The 21493-nt window shown below is 36.3% G+C and overlaps 1 protein-coding gene across 2 annotated transcripts in view; it reads right to left on the reverse strand.

Annotated features, from left to right (window-relative positions):
- Positions 1–693: 693 nt before the first annotated feature.
- LOC109039216 (putative helicase MOV-10) overlaps positions 694–21493 on the reverse strand; it is a 29327-nt gene continuing 8527 nt past the window's right edge. For both annotated transcript variants that reach the window (XM_019054609.2, XM_072304387.1), the window contains exons 6-18: positions 20596–20732; positions 18535–18687; positions 16996–17176; positions 12604–12746; positions 11298–11610; positions 10390–10664; positions 8791–9008; positions 7756–7913; positions 7008–7129; positions 6378–6504; positions 4953–5129; positions 3569–3789; positions 694–1723 (exon numbers count right to left, since the gene is read on the reverse strand). In XM_019054609.2, the coding sequence (XP_018910154.2) occupies positions 3577–3789; positions 4953–5129; positions 6378–6504; positions 7008–7129; positions 7756–7913; positions 8791–9008; positions 10390–10664; positions 11298–11610; positions 12604–12746; positions 16996–17176; positions 18535–18687; positions 20596–20732 (2217 nt within the window). In that variant the 3' untranslated portion in view covers positions 694–1723; positions 3569–3576. The remainder of the gene's footprint in view (positions 1724–3568; positions 3790–4952; positions 5130–6377; positions 6505–7007; positions 7130–7755; positions 7914–8790; positions 9009–10389; positions 10665–11297; positions 11611–12603; positions 12747–16995; positions 17177–18534; positions 18688–20595; positions 20733–21493) is intronic.

A 21493-nucleotide genomic window follows, 5' to 3' on the forward strand; every position in this document is an offset into this window, starting at 1 on the left:
GTGCGGATTTCTAAGTCTTAAGGAGACTCAAACTGACCTGGTGACTTTGTGTGCTTAAGGGCTTTAAGATTAATGTCATGGTGACAGGAAAAAAATTTTTGGGATAGGATGCGGCAAGTGAAGGCTCCTAATGATTCTCTAATAACCCTTAATTTCCGGAACATGGTAACGCGGGTTCTATTTTAAACAGCCGCCAGAAAATATACGTTTGATCCATGCTAGTAGTAATCTTGCAGATAAATGATAATGCATTTGGAGTTGATGAGATAGCTGGTGAGAGTCAGATGGACCAAGTAAATTATCATCGTAGATAAGGTTTTAAACGAGGTGGAGAAATGGTGCTGGGTCCACACCATTTTGCTGGGAAAACAAAGCCAAGAAGTTCTTAAAATTATAATTAAGAGTCAAAGAAATTTTTTTAACTGTTGTTGATGTTTAAAAAATCTAAAATGAGACCGATTTTGCCAATGCTGGCAACATCTCAAAGTTTGCCCACTTGTGGTAAAAGAACAACTCGATGGATTGAGCCAAAATTTGACATCATTATTATTTAAGCACCACGAAAATGCCTCTTGGGTGGAAGATATTCAGTGCTTATCCAGGACAAATCTCACATTTTTGAATAGGCAGTATAATTTTCCAAGTAATGTTTTTGATGAGGTTACTCAAGGACTGAAATAATTAAGTCCAAACTTAAAAAATTATAAAAAAATTTATTGAAACTTACATTTAAGAACCAGAGAAATGGATGAAGGAATGTAACAGTGTGCGGAGCGAAAAGTAGTCAGCACCAATCATTAGATTGATGATCACACAATTGACAATGAATTTTCATTGCAAGACTTAAGAAAATATGTAATAAGGAAGGTTACACAAAAATAGATTTCTGATAACACTGAGTGTTCAACAAAATTCAAAAGGCAGTTTTGAGATTTGAAAAGAGTGCTCTAACCTGGCACAGATGCTTGCAGGCAACAATGAATAAATAAAATAAAAAAACGAATAACATCTAACTTAACAAATACAACTGAAAGGGAATATAATGCTATGTAGAATGCCTACCAATAATTACCATGTACTGGTGGGTAGAAATAATTTGAAAAGTAAATACATTGGAGTAATTTAAACATGTGTTCTCTTGTAAGAAAATATCAGGTGACTTAAGAAAGTAAACATTCTTTTCACTATTATGCTTTAAAACTCCGAAAACGGCAAAAATTGTCAATAATTGTAAAAGACACATCTGGTACAGCAGAAAATTAAAAGATAAAACTAGATGGCACTTAGAACTAGAACAAGTACTTTAACAGGATGCTTAAACAAAATACGTAAGGATGTTGAAATAACAGTTTGTCACAAAGACTAGGCTATGAACTTGGCGGTTAAAAAATTTAACATAAAAGTAACAATGGTAAGAATTTAGTAATGAATTTAACAGAGATAATGGTAACATCATGGAATAAAAATAGTGTTGATATGATACGGTAACAGAATTTTTTAAAAGGATTGAGGTATTTAAAAAACCAACACTTGGAAAATAATTTAGTTAGTAAAATCGTAGGAGAATAAAAAAAGCTCATTTTCGAGTGAAGAACTTTCAGTTTACACAAAAATATTTTTATGAAAATAAATTTTAATTTGAACAAGATGACGAACTGTAGGAAATTTTAATTTGAACAAGGTGACGAAATGTAGGAAACATGAAAATAAGATGCCTTGGGGCCTGAAACAAAACCAAAATATTCGATATATTAGTAAAATTAAGGAAAGTTTGAGAAAATAGTAAAATATTATGGACCGACTGAGCCAGCAGGGATGCCTGATTAAACACATGAAAGGTGGAGAGATTGTTCTGAATTAGAAACCACACAGAGAGGAAGGATCTAAGTACCGTGAAACTCAAACTCGCGCTACTGATACCACTGTCTAGAGGAGTGTCAACACGAAAACTGTCATACACAAAAACTGTCTAAAAATTTCAGATCAAAACGGTGCCTACGATAGTTAGAAAACATGATCTTCAGAAAAAGCCCTAAAAGTGTGATTTACCAGGATCGAGGTTCAAAATTTTTAGATCAAAAAGAAATTTTATGCCATTTATTGACCTAGAAGTTGACTTAGCTGATGGCAAGTTATATCTCCAGATTTATGGAGTATACAACATGTCAAAATTGCCCTTCCAATAACAGACCCTACACACTCCTTGTGGAAGTGTGTACCTTGATCGATTTCCAATTTTTAATTACATTTAACTCGTCTATGAATGCTGCTCCAAAGTTACCATTGCACTATCTTCACTCAATCCGCTGTAGAACTTTCGATATTTTCTTCAACAGATGAAGGCAGCGTAGCAATTTAATGATAAAAACCTCAGCTGGTGATAGGTGAGGAAAAGAGAGAGAGAAAAAGAGTCTGATTTGGATGGTGAAACAAAAACGTGTGTGGAATCCGAGATAACACTGCGAAGTTTTCCTCATTTTCAGCAAGTGCTGAGAGATAGATACCGATGCGCTGGCCTCCCTTCTTCAATTACTTATCAAAATTTCAACCGCGGATTGTACGGAAATGGTGCCACGTAAAAGGTTGGAGCAATGATGACTTTAGATCCACATCTAAAAACGAGTTTAATGTAATAAAAAAATTGGAAATTGATCGCGGCACACATCTCCATAAGGAATGTGCACGATCCCTTGCCTGCATGAGTGCATGCGTTATGGTCCCGTTTTCCCATGGATAGACACATTTCGATGGCCAAAGTGCGAAACGACGTAACTCAATTGCGGTATTTCGAAATTTCTGCACCTAGTTTCATTATTTTCAAAAAGACGGTTTTTGACTAAAAGTTTTTGTATTAACTGATTCATTTTTTCAAATTATTGAAAACCTTGAGTGTCAAGCTTTAAGAATTTATGTATAAGTTATTTCTCAGAACTCGGAACACTGCCATGGCATACATTGTTACATTCCAGCCAAAGTATCACAAGTGCTATTTACACTCAGACGCTATGTTTCCATACATCTCTATATTAATATAATTTTTCCGTCGAACCATTTGAACACATTTTCATGAAAATTTCAGTGATTCATTTCATCGCAAAAGAAATATTGGGTAAAATTTGCAAGTGATTTTCATTACTTTTCGAGAAAAAAATTGAACAAGTTCGAAAAGTTTGGTAGTAATGGCACTTGTGATACTTTGGCTGGAAAGTGAAAACAGGCTGATTGCATCAGTGAGAACAAAAACACACCAACTCTGAAAAATGAAAGTAATCAAGACACACACAAAACTGCACAGTAGATGAAGACATTAGTCTGAGGAAAAAGATTTTTGGTGCCAGAAGACAAGCACTTACAGACATTTTAAAGGTCCAAGTTGGAACAGATGCCCCAACTTCAATGACCTTTATAAAAAATTCACCGTTTATAATGGAAATTGTGCATTTTCGAGTTGCCAAATTGGTGCGTTTTCGATCTCACTGATTCAATTGAGTTGTTTATTTCTCAATAGTAACCAAATGCTGGTTTCTAATTGAGAAAATATCAGTTCCTACAGTGCCATCAGACTTACAATTACGCTCAGATTCTAAGTCCATCCATATCCTGTGCTAGATCTGGCACCTCCCTTGATTGTTCCAGTGCTTCCTTGTTGAAATACCCTTTTTTAGAAACGGCGCCTTTGCTGCGGCATTGCAAAATGAAGGTCCTCCATCGTGGGTCCCATAACAGGACATCTGGGTTACCGACTACAATTGAGAGAGCTCTGGCTCGCGTTAGGGCAACATTCAGACGCTGAAAAAAAGAAAGGCACAGTTAGAGGGGTTTACTTATTTATTAGACAAGGTGGAGAGATGGTGCTGGGTCCACACCATTTTGCGGGGAAAACAAGGCCGAGAAATTCCAACAATTATTCAATTAGAGTCAAAAAGATTTTTTAGAGACTATTCAGCTCAGGCAGTTTGCATTTGGAATCAATAATTTTCCAATGCAAAGTGCCTGAGCTGAACTCTCTCTCCCCTCAGTTTTTTTTTTTTTTTTTTTTGGTACTCATTAGAGCAAAAATCTTTTTGACTCTGATTGAATGATTTTTGGAATTTCTTGGCCTTGTTCTTCCCGCAAAATGGTGTGGGCCCAGCACCATTTCTCCACCTTGTTACATACAATTCAAGCTAATTTTTAGTGGTTTTTTTTTCTTTTCTTTTCTTTTTTTTTTTAAAACTTATTTATTAGTAAGCTTGACGAAATCAAATATTTGAGCAACTAGATGGCACAAGTACTAGGATATTCTTGGATGAAAGCGTTGAATCAAACAAGTGAATTTTTTTAATGCGTCGCTCAAAAGTATTCTGTGAACTGAGCTTTAGTCAATTCTATGAAATTAACCTTTATAATGGTAGTCATACACGAAAGGGCAGCTAATGTCATGGTAACAAAATGGCAATGGAATTCTTCATGGTGAAAAAGCACGCAACAGCTCAATGATTTGTTAGGGTGCTCTTAGAGCACTTTCTAGAACAATTTGATACTCAACCTACCAGTAGAAACTTTTAGATTTATAGTTTATTTTATTCTTTTAAAAAAGAGTCCTAAAATACAGAAATTATCAAATGACCAACTAATGAATGGTTCTCGAAAGTGGTAAGGATTCACCTTGATGATCAGTGTAATACTGTGTAGTATGGTAAAAATACGAAGAAAGGTGATTTCCACGGTAATTTTTACAACTGACTTCAGATTTTTAGTTTATCACCCGTTATAAATTTGAAATTCTTGGAATCATTATTCTGGACTTAATCAAATTAGGAAAGATAAAGACAAATTGAACTGGAGAGAAAAGCCCCTTAAAAGCCCCCTTAAAAGCCCTAATCCTTTCCCCTAAAAAGCCCTATTTTATAGCTCTATTTTTCTGACGCTTGTGGATTCGTTTGAAACTTATGAGCATAACAAATCCATACCTTGGGGTTGCTCAGGAATCCCAAATTGTACTTCAGGTCTTGGTTCAAGACTTCTGCTTTGGACCTAACGGTGCTTACAAGGGTGACGAGTTTCTCAGAGCCTTGAAACTCTTCGACAGAACCGACTTTAACTGTTGCCCAGCCTTGAAGCTCACAAGCCCGCCGCAATTTCATAACCTGAAAGCAAATGCCTCAAAATCAGTTATCAAGAATTAAGACAAAATAGTAACCAATTGGGTTGATCCGACACTGGAAACCTTATAGCAAGTTGATTTGTGGCTCATTTTTGTCTTCAACTGAGCGATCGACATGAGGCAATTGCGAAAGTTTTACAAATTTATGACAGTATGATAATGAGAATGGCAAAAAACAAAAAATTGATGTTCCCTAATTTATATTCCTATAAAAAGCTTACAGGGCTTTTTTTTTTTATCAATATGGAACGCTACCGATTAGGTTCTCTGCTGTTTGGCTTGAAGATAAAATTGCAAGTAACCGCTCGACAACCGCCTCAGAGAAGCAATTCAAGCATTATACTGGAACGCATGGAATGGATTGGACCGCAACAGTGGACAGAGATAAAAAAGTATTGCGGTCCTCTGCGATTCAGATGAAAAAAAGCTCTGATAGAAGACTGATGCAAATCAGTTGGGAGGTCAGTGAAAGAGAAACTCCGTGATTCCAAGATTCCCTTTTTTCCACTTTTAAAAAATATTCTTGTCTTGCTATATTTGCTGGTCAACAGTCAAAAATAAGAAATAAAATAGGTGAAAGAGTAAATTTAGTTTTGACACCAAGATTCATGGCACATCTCTTAAATCCCAATATCTGATGAGTCATTTTCGACTCATGAGTTTAGCCTTTTAAAGGGGACGGCAACCCTAAAATCGAAAATGAGATAGTATTGAAAATTGAAGCAGAAAGGTATAAGAAGCAAAATGGTCTTGTCCCGAATGAAAAATTCGCAAAATCGGTAGAGATATAAAAGATTATAAGTCTGACTGGTCTGACTGCAATTCACACACACACAACTTGAGGTCTGGCGCGTTTGCTGTCTGGTGCTGCGAAGTTGTCTTGAACCTAAGCAAAGAATAGAGTCGGCCCAGAACGAGCGAGATTGGGGCGAACTAATAACTTATCACGAACGCGCGTCGGCCACTTGCCACCGGAGACAGAATGCAGAGTGCAGACTGCGAAATGCCAGACGGAGCTCATGATGTCACGCGCTCAGCTATTTTTTCGCGAATAGCGACTCAACAAATGTAGGTATTCGCAAACAGATTTCAGCATTGTCATTGCACACTTTTCTTGGTCGATTTAGCCAAACTTGTTTTTAAGGTTGCCGTCCCCTTTAAGTCATGATATGAATTCACCTTCTGAATTTTGTTTATTGGTTATTGACAAAATTTTAAATAGGACTCATACCTGCTTATGATATGGAGAAATGATTCCAACATCTTCCTGCTTGATTGTCTGTCCATTGAAACTCCCTGGTTCGAGGATCGCTTTCAAATATTTTACGATGGTAACGATTTCTGCTCGATTAAACCAACTTAAACAGAAAAAAGTGGTGTCAAAATTAGTCTGTATTATTTTGATATTCCATGATTAAGGGCTTCAACATGTAAGGTTTTGTTAAGATTCAAAAGAGCATCATTTGATTATTGATTTCATTATTTTTAGCAGTATTAATGGATCAGAGGCTTATGTCAAATATCTTCAAAAAAATTAAAACACATTCAAAGCCTTGGAAAAAGTCTGTACAGCTCTTTTTAAAATTGGATACATCTTCACTCCTTGTTCAAAGAAATAAGGAGCCTTCTAGTCATTGCCCAGGATACTTTTCCCAATTTTATGATCTCCTTTCCTAATCTTGAATCTTACGAGATGGGAATGATTGGATAGTTTTACTTTTTCTTACATTGTTTAACTTGCTCGCGTTAGTATCTTGTCCTGGAAAACGCACTTGTAACGCACTTTTCATACAAACCCCAGACCTCCTCGCTGATTACATAATACTAAGTAAAGAGTAAAGTCATCCGTTGAGAAAGTTACCTCGGTGAGGAGCTTTCACGTTCTTCTTCGCCTTTAACACCATGGAATATGACAGGGTAGTTTTTATTTGGTAACTGAGACCAGCCGACTGCCATATTTATTATATTCTTGTCTCCATTGACCTGTAATAAAACGACCGTTAATGAGATGGAGCAATCAGGACTAATAAAAATTTGGAGGTTAAATTAATAGAAATTACGAGATATTTTGTAACAATACTGGTGTTCTGAAGTCTTATGAATTGGGAATGATTAGATAGTTATACTTTTTCTTATGTTATTTAACTTGCATGCATTGGTATCTTGTCCTGAATAATGGTGCGAATTTTAGGCAAAAAAACAGCATTATCAACAACAAAAATTGAAATACTTTCATATTGGTTGTATTATCTCCGTATATTGGTGGTTTTAAATTACTTGTAGTCAAATACAAAAAAAGAATGTTTTGAACCATTCATTGTGTATTACTTCTGCTCTTGCAAATCACCATTCACACACATCCATAGATAATACATTAGCAATATATTTCAAAAAGCCACTAATTAGAATTGTGATAAACTTTTTTTACAAGCTTTGCAATTTCATACTCCTTTGATCCGAAAAAAATTTGAACCAATAAACGGGGCTTGCACATCCTTTAGAGATAACGAAACTAAGCAGATTTTTCATCTTATTTTGAGCCTACATCATACGTTTTAATTAAAGTGAACCAGCTTGTAACACTGACTTTCCAGCAATCTTTTATTTACCTTCAGTTCATTGTCATAAAACAATATATTGGAGACTTCAATCACAGCACCATGGGAACGGTGGTTTTGAACCAACTTTGTGATGACATTAGGGTTGTACTTATTGTTGTTTTTTTGGTAGAGTTCAAGGCTCATTAACCTTTCTAGAAGTGAAATGTCTGAAAAATTGGAAAAAGCAAAAAATTACAGACAACGAACATTAAATATCTATAAAATAAACCCAAAATGTAACAATTTATACTTATTTCCTCCTCTATTTTTTTATCAACACATGGACAAACAAGGATGGATCAAAGTAAATGTAGACTAACTAATTTGCTCTAGCATTACTCCTGCAATGTTCAAACTGATTTGTTCTAATGGCACACCTAATGAAAATCAGATGCAACTATTGCACTTTTGGCATGAAAAATACTTCATGTCTTGTTTAGAGCTGTGGGTATTAATCGAACGTCAATCGTAATTGCGATTCACTTTTATAATCATGATCAAATTGAAAAATTAATCACAAATGTATTCGATTAATTTGACTTCATGAAATTTTGAATTTCCCTCCACGTTTTGAATTTGAAATTCTGCTGCGTTCATTCGAATTTGTGTCATTAGCGCACTGCTAGCCTCAAGTGGTAAGAAACCCCACTAAATGTAAAGACGACCCTGTGAAAATATCCGCATTGGGCTTGTCTCATAATACCTTTGATGGACGAGGCAGGCAGTACATTAAATTAAAAAAAAAAGGTTGTTTTCGGGTAAATGGACACACCCTCTTACGAAATTTACTAGATTGTCATTGTTACCTCTCTGCTTTGCACTTTTTCAAAGTGTCTGATTGATGTACTTCTTCCTGATGTTATAGCAGAGCCATAAGCACATAGTAAATTCATCCTCCTAATTAGCGATCTCAAAGTTCTTATCCATTTCAACATTTCTAAAGCTTTGTACGTGTAGAAACATCATGGAAGCATACTTGATAGATTAAGAGGATGAAATTTTAGGATTTAAATTTCAAAATCATCACTTTTTTTAGGTACTTACTAAGCCCCATAAGCTCAGATAAACGGCCGCAGATGATAGGTCCTAATTGATTGGGATCTCCAGCGAGAATAATTTGAGCTCGGCGGACACCGTCTTTCGGTTTGAATCCAGCAAATCCAGAGATCGGAATTAAGGCCTGTGGTTCATCAGCCTGACCACTTTCATCTATTATGATGTGGCTGAAATGGTTGTCCAGCCCAAGACCGGCCGTTACCAATCTAATACAAAATTAAAAGGAAAACAAAGTTGGCATTAGAAACTGATACCGTCTGACGAGGAAAAGTTCAAGCATTTTTCTACCACCATGGGACTCATAACGCCATTTTAAAATTAAAACAAAAGACTTTTAAGGGATTAGTTATTGAAAATCGCAGCTTTTACTGAAATTAAAAAAAAAAAATTTAACACTACCATGAAATTATAGGAGAATCAGAGAATGGCTTGTGGATGCAAATGTCTCTTATTCACTTGTATTCTTTCTTACTTTATTTCTTATTCCTGACTTTTGGTCAGTCTACCTATGTTAAAAGGTGAGCAGGACATGTGAAGACTGATAATCAATTATGGGCTGGGTGCCAAAAAGTCGAAAATTGAGTTAGACAGACATTTTGATCTAATCATCAAGGACAACATGCTGCGTTATAACACTAAAGTAGTGCTTGTGACAACCAAAAGATATGTTAGTGGTATGAGGTGTAGCAGTTATCTGATATACGAGCGTTGATAACTCAAAAAAAAACTTTTGGCACTGAGCCTGTTGATAAGGCTATTCAAAACTTCAGAAGTCCTTATCAAAAAAGAGAGGAAAAGACCAAATTTTTAAATGGTCGCAAATAAAAAGACCAGATGTTAAAATAATAATTAAAGGCTGGTTTCAAGAGGAGGTACAAAATTTTTCCTAATGGAGCACTACCGGATAAGAAATTCAGCACTACAGCGCATGTTTTTTTAACGTGAATTTCAAAAAGAAAACGTTGATTGTATCAAAAATTTCCAAAATTAAAAAAAAGAGCAATAAACAATCACAGTTCACACTATGAACAGAAAATAAGTTCCGGCTTGCATAAAACCATTATTTGTAAGGGCCAAATCAGGCAAAGAAACCAACATGTTAGGCAAATAAGTAGAACTTGGTCTTCCACACATTTCCTCTGTCTCCTTTCCTCAAAAGACCTTCAATCTTGTGAAGAAAACAAAAGTCAACGGACACGAAAATTTTCCGAATTATATCGAAATCAGTTTACTGCTTGATTTGACTGGCATAGACACTGGTTTTTATATGAGCAGGAAGAGCAAAGTAACAAGGGGAAACAAAATTGTTTTATTCGAACCTACGAGTTGAGTTTGGGAAGTTTTGATGTGTGCGTTGGATGTGTCTATCCTTGTCTACGCAAAATTTTGAAGAGGAAATATATGTCAGGGTGCTCAGTTTTGTACCTTGACTGATGGTCCATTAGAGTAAATTCAAGGACTTTTCGGGGCATTGTAAGCCTCACGCCAGTAGATATTTTTTCAGGTGGCGATTATTGGCATAGTGTTAATAAATCTCAGCTCACATTTAAAAAAAAATTAAAAACAGGTGATGGTATTGATATTTACCTTGCAGATGCCACCAATGTTGTGATTATAATTTTGTATGCTTTAAGTTTACCTACTTCAGGGTACCATACTCTCCCGTTACCATCATAATTGCAAGAGGTGGAATTCTTGATTTTCTCCGGAACGGAATCATAGGATCTTGAAACTGAGTATAAACGGTATACATCACTCACAGGGATTGATAGTAGAAGCAACTCAGTGATAAGATCAGCAGCTGAGTTGGAAGGCGCACAAATCATGATTTTAAAATTGCGGTCACTTGCTCGCAGCCAAAGCTATATGAAAAATGTAAATTCAAAATTAATTACAGGACGGTTACTATGCTAATGCTTATGTTATGCCGTTATGCTTATGTTACGCTATGCTGTTATGTTATGCAGCAGTCACTATTATAAAAATTGTTTGCACAGAGTGTCAGAGAGAAAAGATTACTTATTTAAAATTAAAGATACAATTGATTTTCATTCGATGGACAGCGTTTGGAGAGATACTGTTATCTACATGGAGAACCATTCATCTATTTTTTCAAAAACATGTCCAGCAAGATAATTTAGAAAAATGAAAATAAGTTTTGAGAAACAGAGAGAAATTGCAAAATATACCAGAAAATTTAAAATAGAAACTGAAAAAAAAAAAAAAAATAGACTGATACCTTCCAAACTTGCACACCTGCGAGTACGAGGAAACAAGTTTGACTTTGATGACATTTTTAAGCTGTTTCTATGATTTCTTTTTTACAGCCTGCCCACAACTTCAGGCATCCAAAAAAGCATGAACATATTCGTTAAGAGATTTTAGGAAACGCAGTTAATTAGTTAATTGTTTTCCAAGTTTTTGAAGAGATGACAACTGAGATTTTAGAGCATTTAGCATTGACTATGCTATTCTAAAGAAGTAGGGACACTGACCTGCTTGACAATTTCGATTAAGGTGGAAGTTTTCCCGGTTCCAGGAGGTCCAAATATGATGTATGGAGCGGGAAAAGATGATCCATCGACACAATTCCGCACAGCTTGCATTTGTTCGGGATTAGACTTGATTTTATCATCAAAGAATTCTATTGGCGTATCAGGATCAACATTCAGGAGGATATCTTTTGTAGGAAACAGAATGTCGAAGTTTTTCATGCGTTCAATGGCTCGGTGGGCTACTTGAAACTGGTGCGTGTTTATGTCGAACTGAACACTAACCTTATCACCAGGTTTATACAGTCGGTAAAAGCTGTTTGAATAAAATGAACAAGATTAAGATATCATGTCGAATTAAAAAGAAAGCGTTCAGTGAAAAATTGAAGTGGATTGCAAAATATTTTATAAAATATTTATATTTTCATAAAATATTCTCGCTTCAACGCAAACCTCCCGAAAAAGAAAAACGGAGAAAAAGCAAAGAAAGCATACTCACAGTTTTGATGGTGCAACGACAGAAACGTTTATCTCGATTTTCAGGATTGCAGACTTCCTGTCATACTTTCTTTACTACATGGAAAACTATTTGGCGTCATTTCTTGAAAACTATGATGATTTACATCCTCTGAGCGAAGAGTATTATGTGAAAATTACACATTTATGCAGTTTTGCCGCTTTAGGCTTTTAAGTACTCGGTTGAAAAGTTGAAATTTTTAAGAGCCAACAAAGTGAGCACTGTTATTATCATAACAGAAAAGATGGTCATGACCATGGTTTACCCTCTCTCCTTAAGAGTTCCTGAAAGCGAACTACTGATGGTATAATTGATTGGTGTAGTTGCCATGTTGCAAACTTCCTGTTACATTTTATTTTATGGAAAGAGAACAAACTGTCATTATGCACTTAACAAAGCCTGCATGATTTTTCTTCGCTCACTTAGGAATATTCTTAAAATATTTCAAGTAAAGACATAACTTAACCTTGGTTTGAAGTGGTGAAAAACGCAAAAGAGGATATCAATGGCTAAGGAACAATACTGCTAAACTGAAAATTTAAGCGAAAATGAGTGAGCGACTTTGCCACATTCTACAGTATAAAATACTAAAGCTAATGTTTTTAGTTTTTTCCAATTCCGCGTTTAAGCACTATAATGTATAAAAAAATGGCAAATCAGACCTCAAAATTACAGAAATGGCGAAGTTTTATCTTCGTCCTGAAAAATCATCGGTTTGCAGATAGGCGGAATTGTTTCTTAGCCATCGATATTTTCAAATATCCTAATACAAGTGAAAAATATGGACCTCACCGAGGATCAAATAGAAGCTCGACTGAATCTTTGTTCACATGCGCCACTTTGCCTTCATATCTGAATTCTTTGTCTCTGTCCGATCTTATGAAAATACTATCGCCACGAACAACACTCGGGCGATTCTCAACTAATCCTGGAATCTTAAAAGAGAAGAGAGAGATTAGATTTGGAGTTGCATTACAGATTGAAAATTACAGCTAACCTGTTTTATATGTCAAGGACTCTGTATTCTTGGGTTGGAATTCAACTATGCTATTTAAAGAATCCTTGACTTAATACCTTTCCTTGAAAAGAGGGGGATTCTATGTACATAAGATACTCTCAAGAAGATTTCAAGACAAGGAATTTCCACGGAGTACCTTAAAATTTAAGCCTTTGTATTGCAAATTCCCTTCATTTTAATACAAAGAATGCTCAATAAAAAACTCTATATACATTTCTACAAGCAGAAAAACTTTTTTCTTGATGGTCCATGATATTGTCTCCGGGACAGTGACTTAGGACACTAAACACTGAGCATTAGAGCTCTAAAAACAGTTTTGAGCGTTTTAATCTTGAATAAAACGATTAAAACTGTTCAAAACTGCTCAAAACTGTTCTCTGTGTAGAGATGACTTGCAACTATAGTTTTTCAGCAGCAGTACCGCTTTGTTTATCAGAATAATCTTCTGTGAATTAAGACTTCCGTACAATTCATTACAACAGGTACTAAACAATTTTCAGAGGTAGAATCTTCAATAAAGTCACCTTAGGGGGTTTGGTTTAAGAACTCATCCATGGCTGAGGAACAAGACCACCTTTGCAAACTGATAATTTGAAAGGAAGGAGAAAAAACTTCGCCATTCATGTAATTTTAAGGTTGCTCTTGCAATTTTTTCCTACTACAGTATCATTACAGCGCTCCTATATTTTATACTGTAGAATGCAGCGAACTCGCAGACTCATTTTCGTCAAAGTTGTCTTCGGCAGTATTGTTCTTTGGCCATATACTCAGGTTTTTTTTCACAGGATACAAGGTACAACACAGAATATTTATTGACTCTCATTAATTCAATTTGAAATTTTCTTTAAAATTAACCCTTGACTTTTATGAAAATTGAAAGTAAACAAGTTGGATTTTGCAATCGCTAGCGATAGCAATATTCGTCATGGGAACGTTAGCTTCTGGGATATGAAAATGTTAAGGTACAGTTCGTTTGTAGTATCTTCTGAATTGAAGGGGCTATGTAATTTTGTGTTGACATCTCTTTTTTAACATTTTTAATTATTTTCTTTGCATACAAGAAAGCTGTTATGTACCAATTATTTATTTTCGTTGGATTATATATGGTTTTCGGAAGTTAACGCATTTAAGTTTCAGGTTCGCTTAAAGTTCGCGTAAAGTATACATAAGGTGTCCCAAAAGCACCAGGACTTGTTCTGTAACTTCAAAAGTAAGATAGATACAGACATGATCTTGATCTCATTTTAAAGATCAACTCAATACCTATCGATTAAAACCAAGATCAGCTCAATCGGATAAAAATTGACCGAGTTATGACAGTTTGAAATTAGTGAGGAAAGTTTACGCCTACGGTTTTTAAGGAAGATTCTTCTTCGCCGTGAATCGAAAAGTCGGCCCATAAAGAGATGCTTATTGTGTTTTTTTATTTTCGAGGTGTCATTTATCAACATTTTGTACCATCAAACACAACAGTTGACAGTGCGTATTATTGCAAAGTACTAAAGGAGTTGAGAATGCACATTTCCCGGAAACGGTCGGACTTGAAAGCTTCGTGGATACTCCATCAAGACAATGCGCGGCCTCACACATCGAGCTTAACACGTGAATTTATGAGTAAAAATGAAGTTGAAACAATCCCTCATCCCCCTTATAGCCCTGACTTGGCTCCATGTGATTTTTGGATGTTTCCTACACTTAAAAAGGAGCTTCGCGGACGAAGATTCGTATCGAAGACCGAAATCCAGAATGCAATTCAAAACTTCTTCAACTCCATCCCAGAGGAAGAATTCAGGAAAACAATGTTGGATAAGTGGCAAGAGCGCATGAAAAAGTGCATCCGGTTTGATGGACGGTACTTTGAAAAGCAAAAGGAAGTTATGGAAGATTCGGAGGAAAGTGGATAGGAATATTAACTTTTTGAATCCTGGTAAGCGACAAATCTTCCTAAAAACCGTAGGGGTAAACTTTCCTCACTAATTTCAAATTGTCATAACTCCGTCAATTTTTATTCGATTGAGCTGATCTTGGTTTTAATCGATAGGTATTGAGTTGATCTTTAAAATGAGACCAAAATCATGTCTGTATCTATCTTACTTTTGAAGTTACAGAACCAGTCCCGGTACTTTTGGGACACCCTACGTATGATATTTTTACTCTACACATATGCCCGAATACGCATCGTAAGGGACCTATGTGCTTCCTAAGTTGCCAAGTATTAATTATTGTTAGATGATTGGTCTAAAACATTCAATACAACCAGTAAAAATTAGCTGTCCCCTACGAGATTCGAACCCCCGCTCGCACAAAAAGTGACGCTCTCCCAGAGTCAGAAAAGTGTCGTAGCTAACTGAGCTATCTCGCCGCTCGGATGTGGATGGAGAAAAAGAGAACAGTTAAGTGATCTCGGACGCTGAGCGGGGCTTCACAAAAGACGTCCTTGAGATTTCAACGGTTCGGCCACTGGCGTGATAAAGACAACGGATTAAGCGCATTACTCTGTGAGACATTGTTTACCTATGCTGTCATGTGTCACAAGGTTCATCTCAGCATGCATTTGCGATCGCGGCAGTAAGCTGAGGCAATATTTCTGTATTCATGGATTAAATCCATCAATCGAGTTCTGATTTTGGCTCATATATCCGTAACGGGTCCTCCAGAGCAATTTTCCACCTTGTACGATGGTTATTATTTCTTTATATCTATGTTTAAAATTTGAGGTGGGATAATGGCGGCTTCTCAAGAGCAACGAGGTAGGCGATCTTTTGCACCAACGAACAGAAAACTGATGGCGAAAAATAACCAATCAGAACCTCCCAAAAAAAAGAATTTGCCCAAAATCGGAACTTCGTGGTTCTGCGCAGATTTACCAGTCAGACACGACATCTCAAGGTGGAAAAAAACTCGCTGAAAGCGAATTTTAGAAATCAACACAACTTGACGTAGAGACATGATTGGCTAAAAAATACAACGGTTTTTGATACATTGGAAAATCAACCAAAAATCGAAGACTGGGCGAAACGCTCAAGGTCGCAGAGGCATAGGGAATCCCATAGCGATAGCAACGGAACGATTGTAATATCATGGGGAACTCCGTTCCCATGACAAAAAAATTAAACCATGTTTGATTAGTTGTTGAATTCAAAATTAATGGGAAAAAACAAACAGTGAACCATCACTTGTGACTGTTTACAGGAAAGGAAAACTTAGTCCACATGGGCAAAATTTTCAATGCAGCCATTTTCGTTGAGTTGAGTAAAAAAATCGGATTTGGAGATTTTCACAAAAACTCTTTCTAGTGTCATAAAGAGAAAGTTGTCAGCCATTAAGTTTATTCAAGTATCGAAAAAGGGCATGAAGGAACATTATGATTTACTGACTTTGCATCTTGAACATGCCAGATTAGAGTTTTGAAAAGCTGTTTTTCTCTAAATTACTTTTCTTAAACTTGGAACCATCAAAACTCTAGCTTAGTTTGAACTTTTTGGGCACACTTTATCTAAGAATGTTCAAAGAATGGTTGCTGAGCTTTAGTATCAATAATTTTCGATGAGTTAATGTGGACCAATGTCACCATTCATCTGCACAATCACATTATGAATGAACCACTCGACAAAGTGCGAATTAAAACGTAATGATACATGTTTCCCGACCAAAATTTCACATAGGACATGATTTGGGTAAGGAAAATTATTTGCATCAACTCCTCAGTAAGATATTAATGTTTTCAGTTCGCAATGGGTACAGGAAATTTGAATGTCTCGCTCACAAGAAAACAAATTTTACAGGAGCCAAATCACGCGCCGCAACGGTTTAGGGAGGGCTTCTTGATCACAGTGTTCCTTCCCCACCTTGCGTTGTTTAAAGTGTAAACAACGTACAACAACTGAGTCGAAGCACCAAGATTGCGGTTGGCATTTTTTCAAGCTGAAGAGACTATTACGGCAACATTTAGTGCCAAATTTTACATACATAGAGCTATCCTTTTTTATGAGCGGGAGGTTTGAATTCACGCATCAATCCTTAAATATCTTGGTTAGGAGTTGACTTCAGCAATTTTCGGTGCCAAAATCTTGTTTGACGTTCAATTTTTAATAGGAAACATATATTAGAATGCTTCCTATTTGTGTCTACTGGTCTATCGCTGAGGATAGAGAGAATTCTCATACCTTAAGAGCAAGGAGCCCTTGATTGGTTGGGGCTTTGAAGAGAATTGCATCATTCATATTGTAGTCCGCCAACTCTTTTCGAATCTGCATTTCCTCTAAATGTAACAAGACACGGAATCTATCTACGTAATTCTGTTTGGTGAGAACTTCGGAATTCGGCTTTTTGTGGCAGATCACGTCTCTGAAAAATGAACAATATTTTAAAAAGAAAAATTTCACTTGTTTGAGCAATAATTCATTCAGAAAATAAATTTGATCTCCACAATGCTTATGATATTGTCAAGATGGTTTAATCCCCATGAAATTTTGAAAAAAGACGCCTTCAATTTGAAGAATGGACCACTGGACAAGGTACAAATTTTTGATTTATGTTTCTTAACCAGAATTCCTTGTAGAACACGATTCTTGCATCAAAAATTACTGAAATCATTTCTTATCTAAGATACTAACGTTTTTATTTTACATCGGTTACGAGAAATTTAAATTGCCCGATCACATGAAACTTAATATTCTACGTGAGTCCAATCGCTTACTACAACAGTTTCGGCAGGCTTCTCAATCCAGCACTGTTCATTTCTCACCCTGTGTTGTGCAAACTATAAACAACTTGCTACAGCTGAGCCAAAGCATCAAGATTGAGGTTGCCAGATTTTCTTATCACACAGAGTGTCATAGTAATTTTTAACATACGATTTGACTCATGTGGACCATTGAGTTTTCATGAGCAAGAGGTTTGAATTCACGCTTCGAGAAACATTAAAAATATTGGTCGGGAGTTAATTTTAGTAATTTGCTTCGCACAAATCGAGTTCTGCATACAATTATGGTTAAGAAACATATATCAGAATGCTTAACTTCCTACCTTGTCTAATGGTCCATTATTCAAAAGTTCTTAGCAGAAAAAAAGGGTCATTATTTGAGCCATGAAAAATCAACAGAATTTACTTAACTGTGCACCTCTATACAGCCGTTCTAAGGAAAAACACTGTATGAGCTTTCAGATGTTGCCAAACTTCCTCTGACAAAATCACAAATTTTTGGGGAAAATTCTAAGTATTTTTCTTCTCAAGTTTCGAAGAATTTTGTTCGCAATTTGACCCTAAAAGTCCGAAAATTTCAATGAAAAATGTCGCTAACTTTCCTCATAAGTAAGTATTTTTAGAGTTAATTGGGCAACATTCGAATATTCATACAGCGGTTTTCCTCCAAACAGCAGTATAGTGAATGTTTTGACGGTTACAAATTACAAGATTTAAAAATTTGATTATGATCAATGCTAATTGTAAGTCCTCCTTGAAGAATTTTGAGGAAACAAATTGCAAGTACAGAATTTCAGTTTTCACACAAAATGAAAATACCTAGCAGTTTTGAGCTTTTTAAAGCTCAGCGACACGTTTCTCTCTCAAGTTTAAAAATTACTCCTTTCAAGGCAATTCAAGGACCCTCCAACAATCCCATTTTAAAAAAATAAGTTCTAAAAACCAAGATGAATAGAAACATGCAATGCAAAAGAGCGAAACTGCAACAATGAATACTTACAGAAGTTTCTTGATTTCTTTTCTTCCAGCTTCATCAAGTTCTTCCTCAAATTCAGCAGGATTGAGATGATGGTTCACGAGTTTGGACAAGAGATTTGGTATGGGGTATTTCTCAAGCTGAATTCTTTTTGGAAGAGCATTGACCCTTTCTCCCCTGAAAGAAAAATGGAAATTTCAGATTTGAGATTAATTTCATCGATTGTATACTACTTCAAAAGCCTAGGATTTTGATAAGACTTTTCTTCACATCCTTTCTGCACCATGCTTTGCAGAACTGGGGACCGGATGGCATATTTGTCAAGAGACCCGGGCAATATGTCTTTTGCGTGTACATGGAAAAACCGACAGAGTGGAAACAGAGAAAATGCTGCTCACTGTGTATGGTGTATGTATTTTAAAGCGAGTAATCTGTCTTAATTGAGACATAATGTAATTTTTCATTAAAAAGGGAACTTTGAGAATGAAGAAAGAATTATCAATATCATAAAGAAAAATTTCATAAACATGCATATGGACGTATTTATGCTAAAAGGAACTATGTGCATAGGTTTTGCGTGCGACATAGTTCCTTTTAGCATAAATACATCCATATAATGTACACTTCGGTTCTCCTTTTTAATGCCCGTTTTTCTCTGTCTTACATCATTTCATTTCCTCAATCACATGTATTTCATTTCTGTAAATACTATTGATATTTTTATCTCCAACATCACTTATCAAATCACTTAATGTTTGTAATTTAAAGTTTTTAATTCCTTAAATTACAAAAAAGCTCTCTCGATTTTAGTTATTATAAGAATGATGTATAGTATTCAATAAAAATAACAAAAATAAAAAAAAAAATAAAAAAAACCGGCGCTCTGCTTCGCTCCGCGCCGGTTTTTGGGGGGGGCTTCGCCCCCCCAAACCCCCCCAGGACGCGCGCTTTGCGCGCGTCTTTTCAGGGTCGTCTGCACATCTACTTTTTCTTCTTTTTAAGTGTCCCGCGCATCCACCGCGGGAAGAAAGTGTATTTCCCGAAGTGGGATTTTTGTAGTCATAAAATCGTATGTCTGTAAGTTATTGTGTAATGGATAGTTTTTTTCCAGATATTTCCTTTCCTTGGGCCGCTGTGCGACGAACAGTTTGTCCGAAAACTTTCTTCACCTGACCCACTGTGCGACGGGCAGTTTGTCCAAAATCTTCCTTCCCCTGAACCACTGAGCGACGAAAAGCTTGACCCACAGAGCGACGAAAATTTTGTCCAAAAACTTCCTCCCCCTGACCCACTGTGTGACGAAAATTTTGTCCAAAAACTTCCTCTCCCTGACCCACTGTGCGACGAAAATTTTGTCCAAAAACTTCTTCCCTCTGACCCACTGTGCGACGATCAGCTTGTCCAAAAACTTTCTCCCCCGACCCACTGTGCGGCCCTGCTCCGGCCGGCTCCCCTCATGCCGCGCACCCCTCGCCTAAAACTTTCAAAGCTCGCCATTTTTAAACGGCTCGGCCGATTTGGCTCAAATTCAATACCAAACCAGTCCTATGGAAGAACTACCACCCATAAAAATTTCAGCTCAAAATATTCATTTTCGCTCGAGTTATCGAGTGGACAAGATTTGACCTCCCCCCACTTTCTAGCCCCACCCCTCAAAATCTATTGCCTCAAATTTCAATTTTTTTCGCAGAATAGTAGTTCTAATGAGTCTCTACTAAATGCAAAAAAAATGGTCAAAATATCTTTCAACGTAAGAAAGATATAACCACTCAAAAATCGAAAAATCTTCAAAAGGCGGAAATACATACATACATACATTACATACATACATACTTACATACATACATATATATATACACATGAATTTGAATGGCATATATTTTCGTGATCTACGACCCGTGATCGGTGCTCTTCACAATGTCTCAGGTCTGGGTCCGACATCATGGGAGAATGCAATAGTGTATTTTCTTCGGAAAATACACTAAAACTTGAGCAGTGTTTCTCAAAAGGAAACTAACTGACCTCAGCCGTTGCAAAATTTCATTAGTCAATTAATTTCCATAAAAAAGAAAAAATTTGACTTACTGCTCAAGAGGAGGAGCCCATATAGTTGGCAGTTCAACCAGGTGAACAAACAGGTGATTTTGTGGTTTGTACGGCGAAATCGGAGCCAAGGCTGAATATAATCCCGATTCTGAACTGGATGTAAAAGAGTAAAATTTCTGGAAAAATAAGAGCACAGAGCATTTTAAAGCCTCCAAAAAATTATGATGCAACAGCCTCAAATCAAGATCACGAAGAGAGGTATACAATTGTCATTACCCTTGTTACTTCTTCCCAGATTTAGCTTTTTCAATAGATCTTGAGAGATGTTTCTATGTCACAGGGAGGTATAAGAACAAATCCTAAAATTCAGATAGATGTTTCTTGGCACACTACTAAACCACAATTTAAAATTTTCATGCAATGAACATCACATTGTGATGTATTCTAAGAGAAAGGAAAAAAGGACGCTTTTGAAAAAAACCAAACGTGTTTTCAATATTTTGTTCCAGATATGATCACAATGGGGGAACCTTAGAATCGTGCTCCCTAGAAATTGATGGATAAAAGGTTGAGTTGCTGCATAATGAAGATCCATTGGATCCCACTCCCAACATTTTCGTCATTGGTAGCTGGACACCAGGAAAAATGACCCTGGTAGTTTTCCTTTTTTTAGGGTATTTGGAGACGTGAATGACCGACTGGGCAACAAGGACTTTGCTCAGTCGGTCACTCAATAAATAAAAAGACATGAAAAAAACCAGGAGGCTAGAAAGAAGAAAAAAAAAGGAATAAAAGTATAATGAAAACTGACATTTTGATTTACACAATGAGAGAGTGGAGAGAAAATTGAAAATAAAGATTCAGAAAAGTGCAAACGTAGCAGGATTCGAACCCCTGTCGTCTAGAATGTGAGGAAACAGTGTGAACAATTGCGCTA

Source organism: Bemisia tabaci, chromosome 9 (genome assembly GCF_918797505.1).
Source record: "Bemisia tabaci chromosome 9, PGI_BMITA_v3".
Lineage (NCBI taxonomy): Eukaryota > Metazoa > Arthropoda > Insecta > Hemiptera > Aleyrodidae > Bemisia > Bemisia tabaci.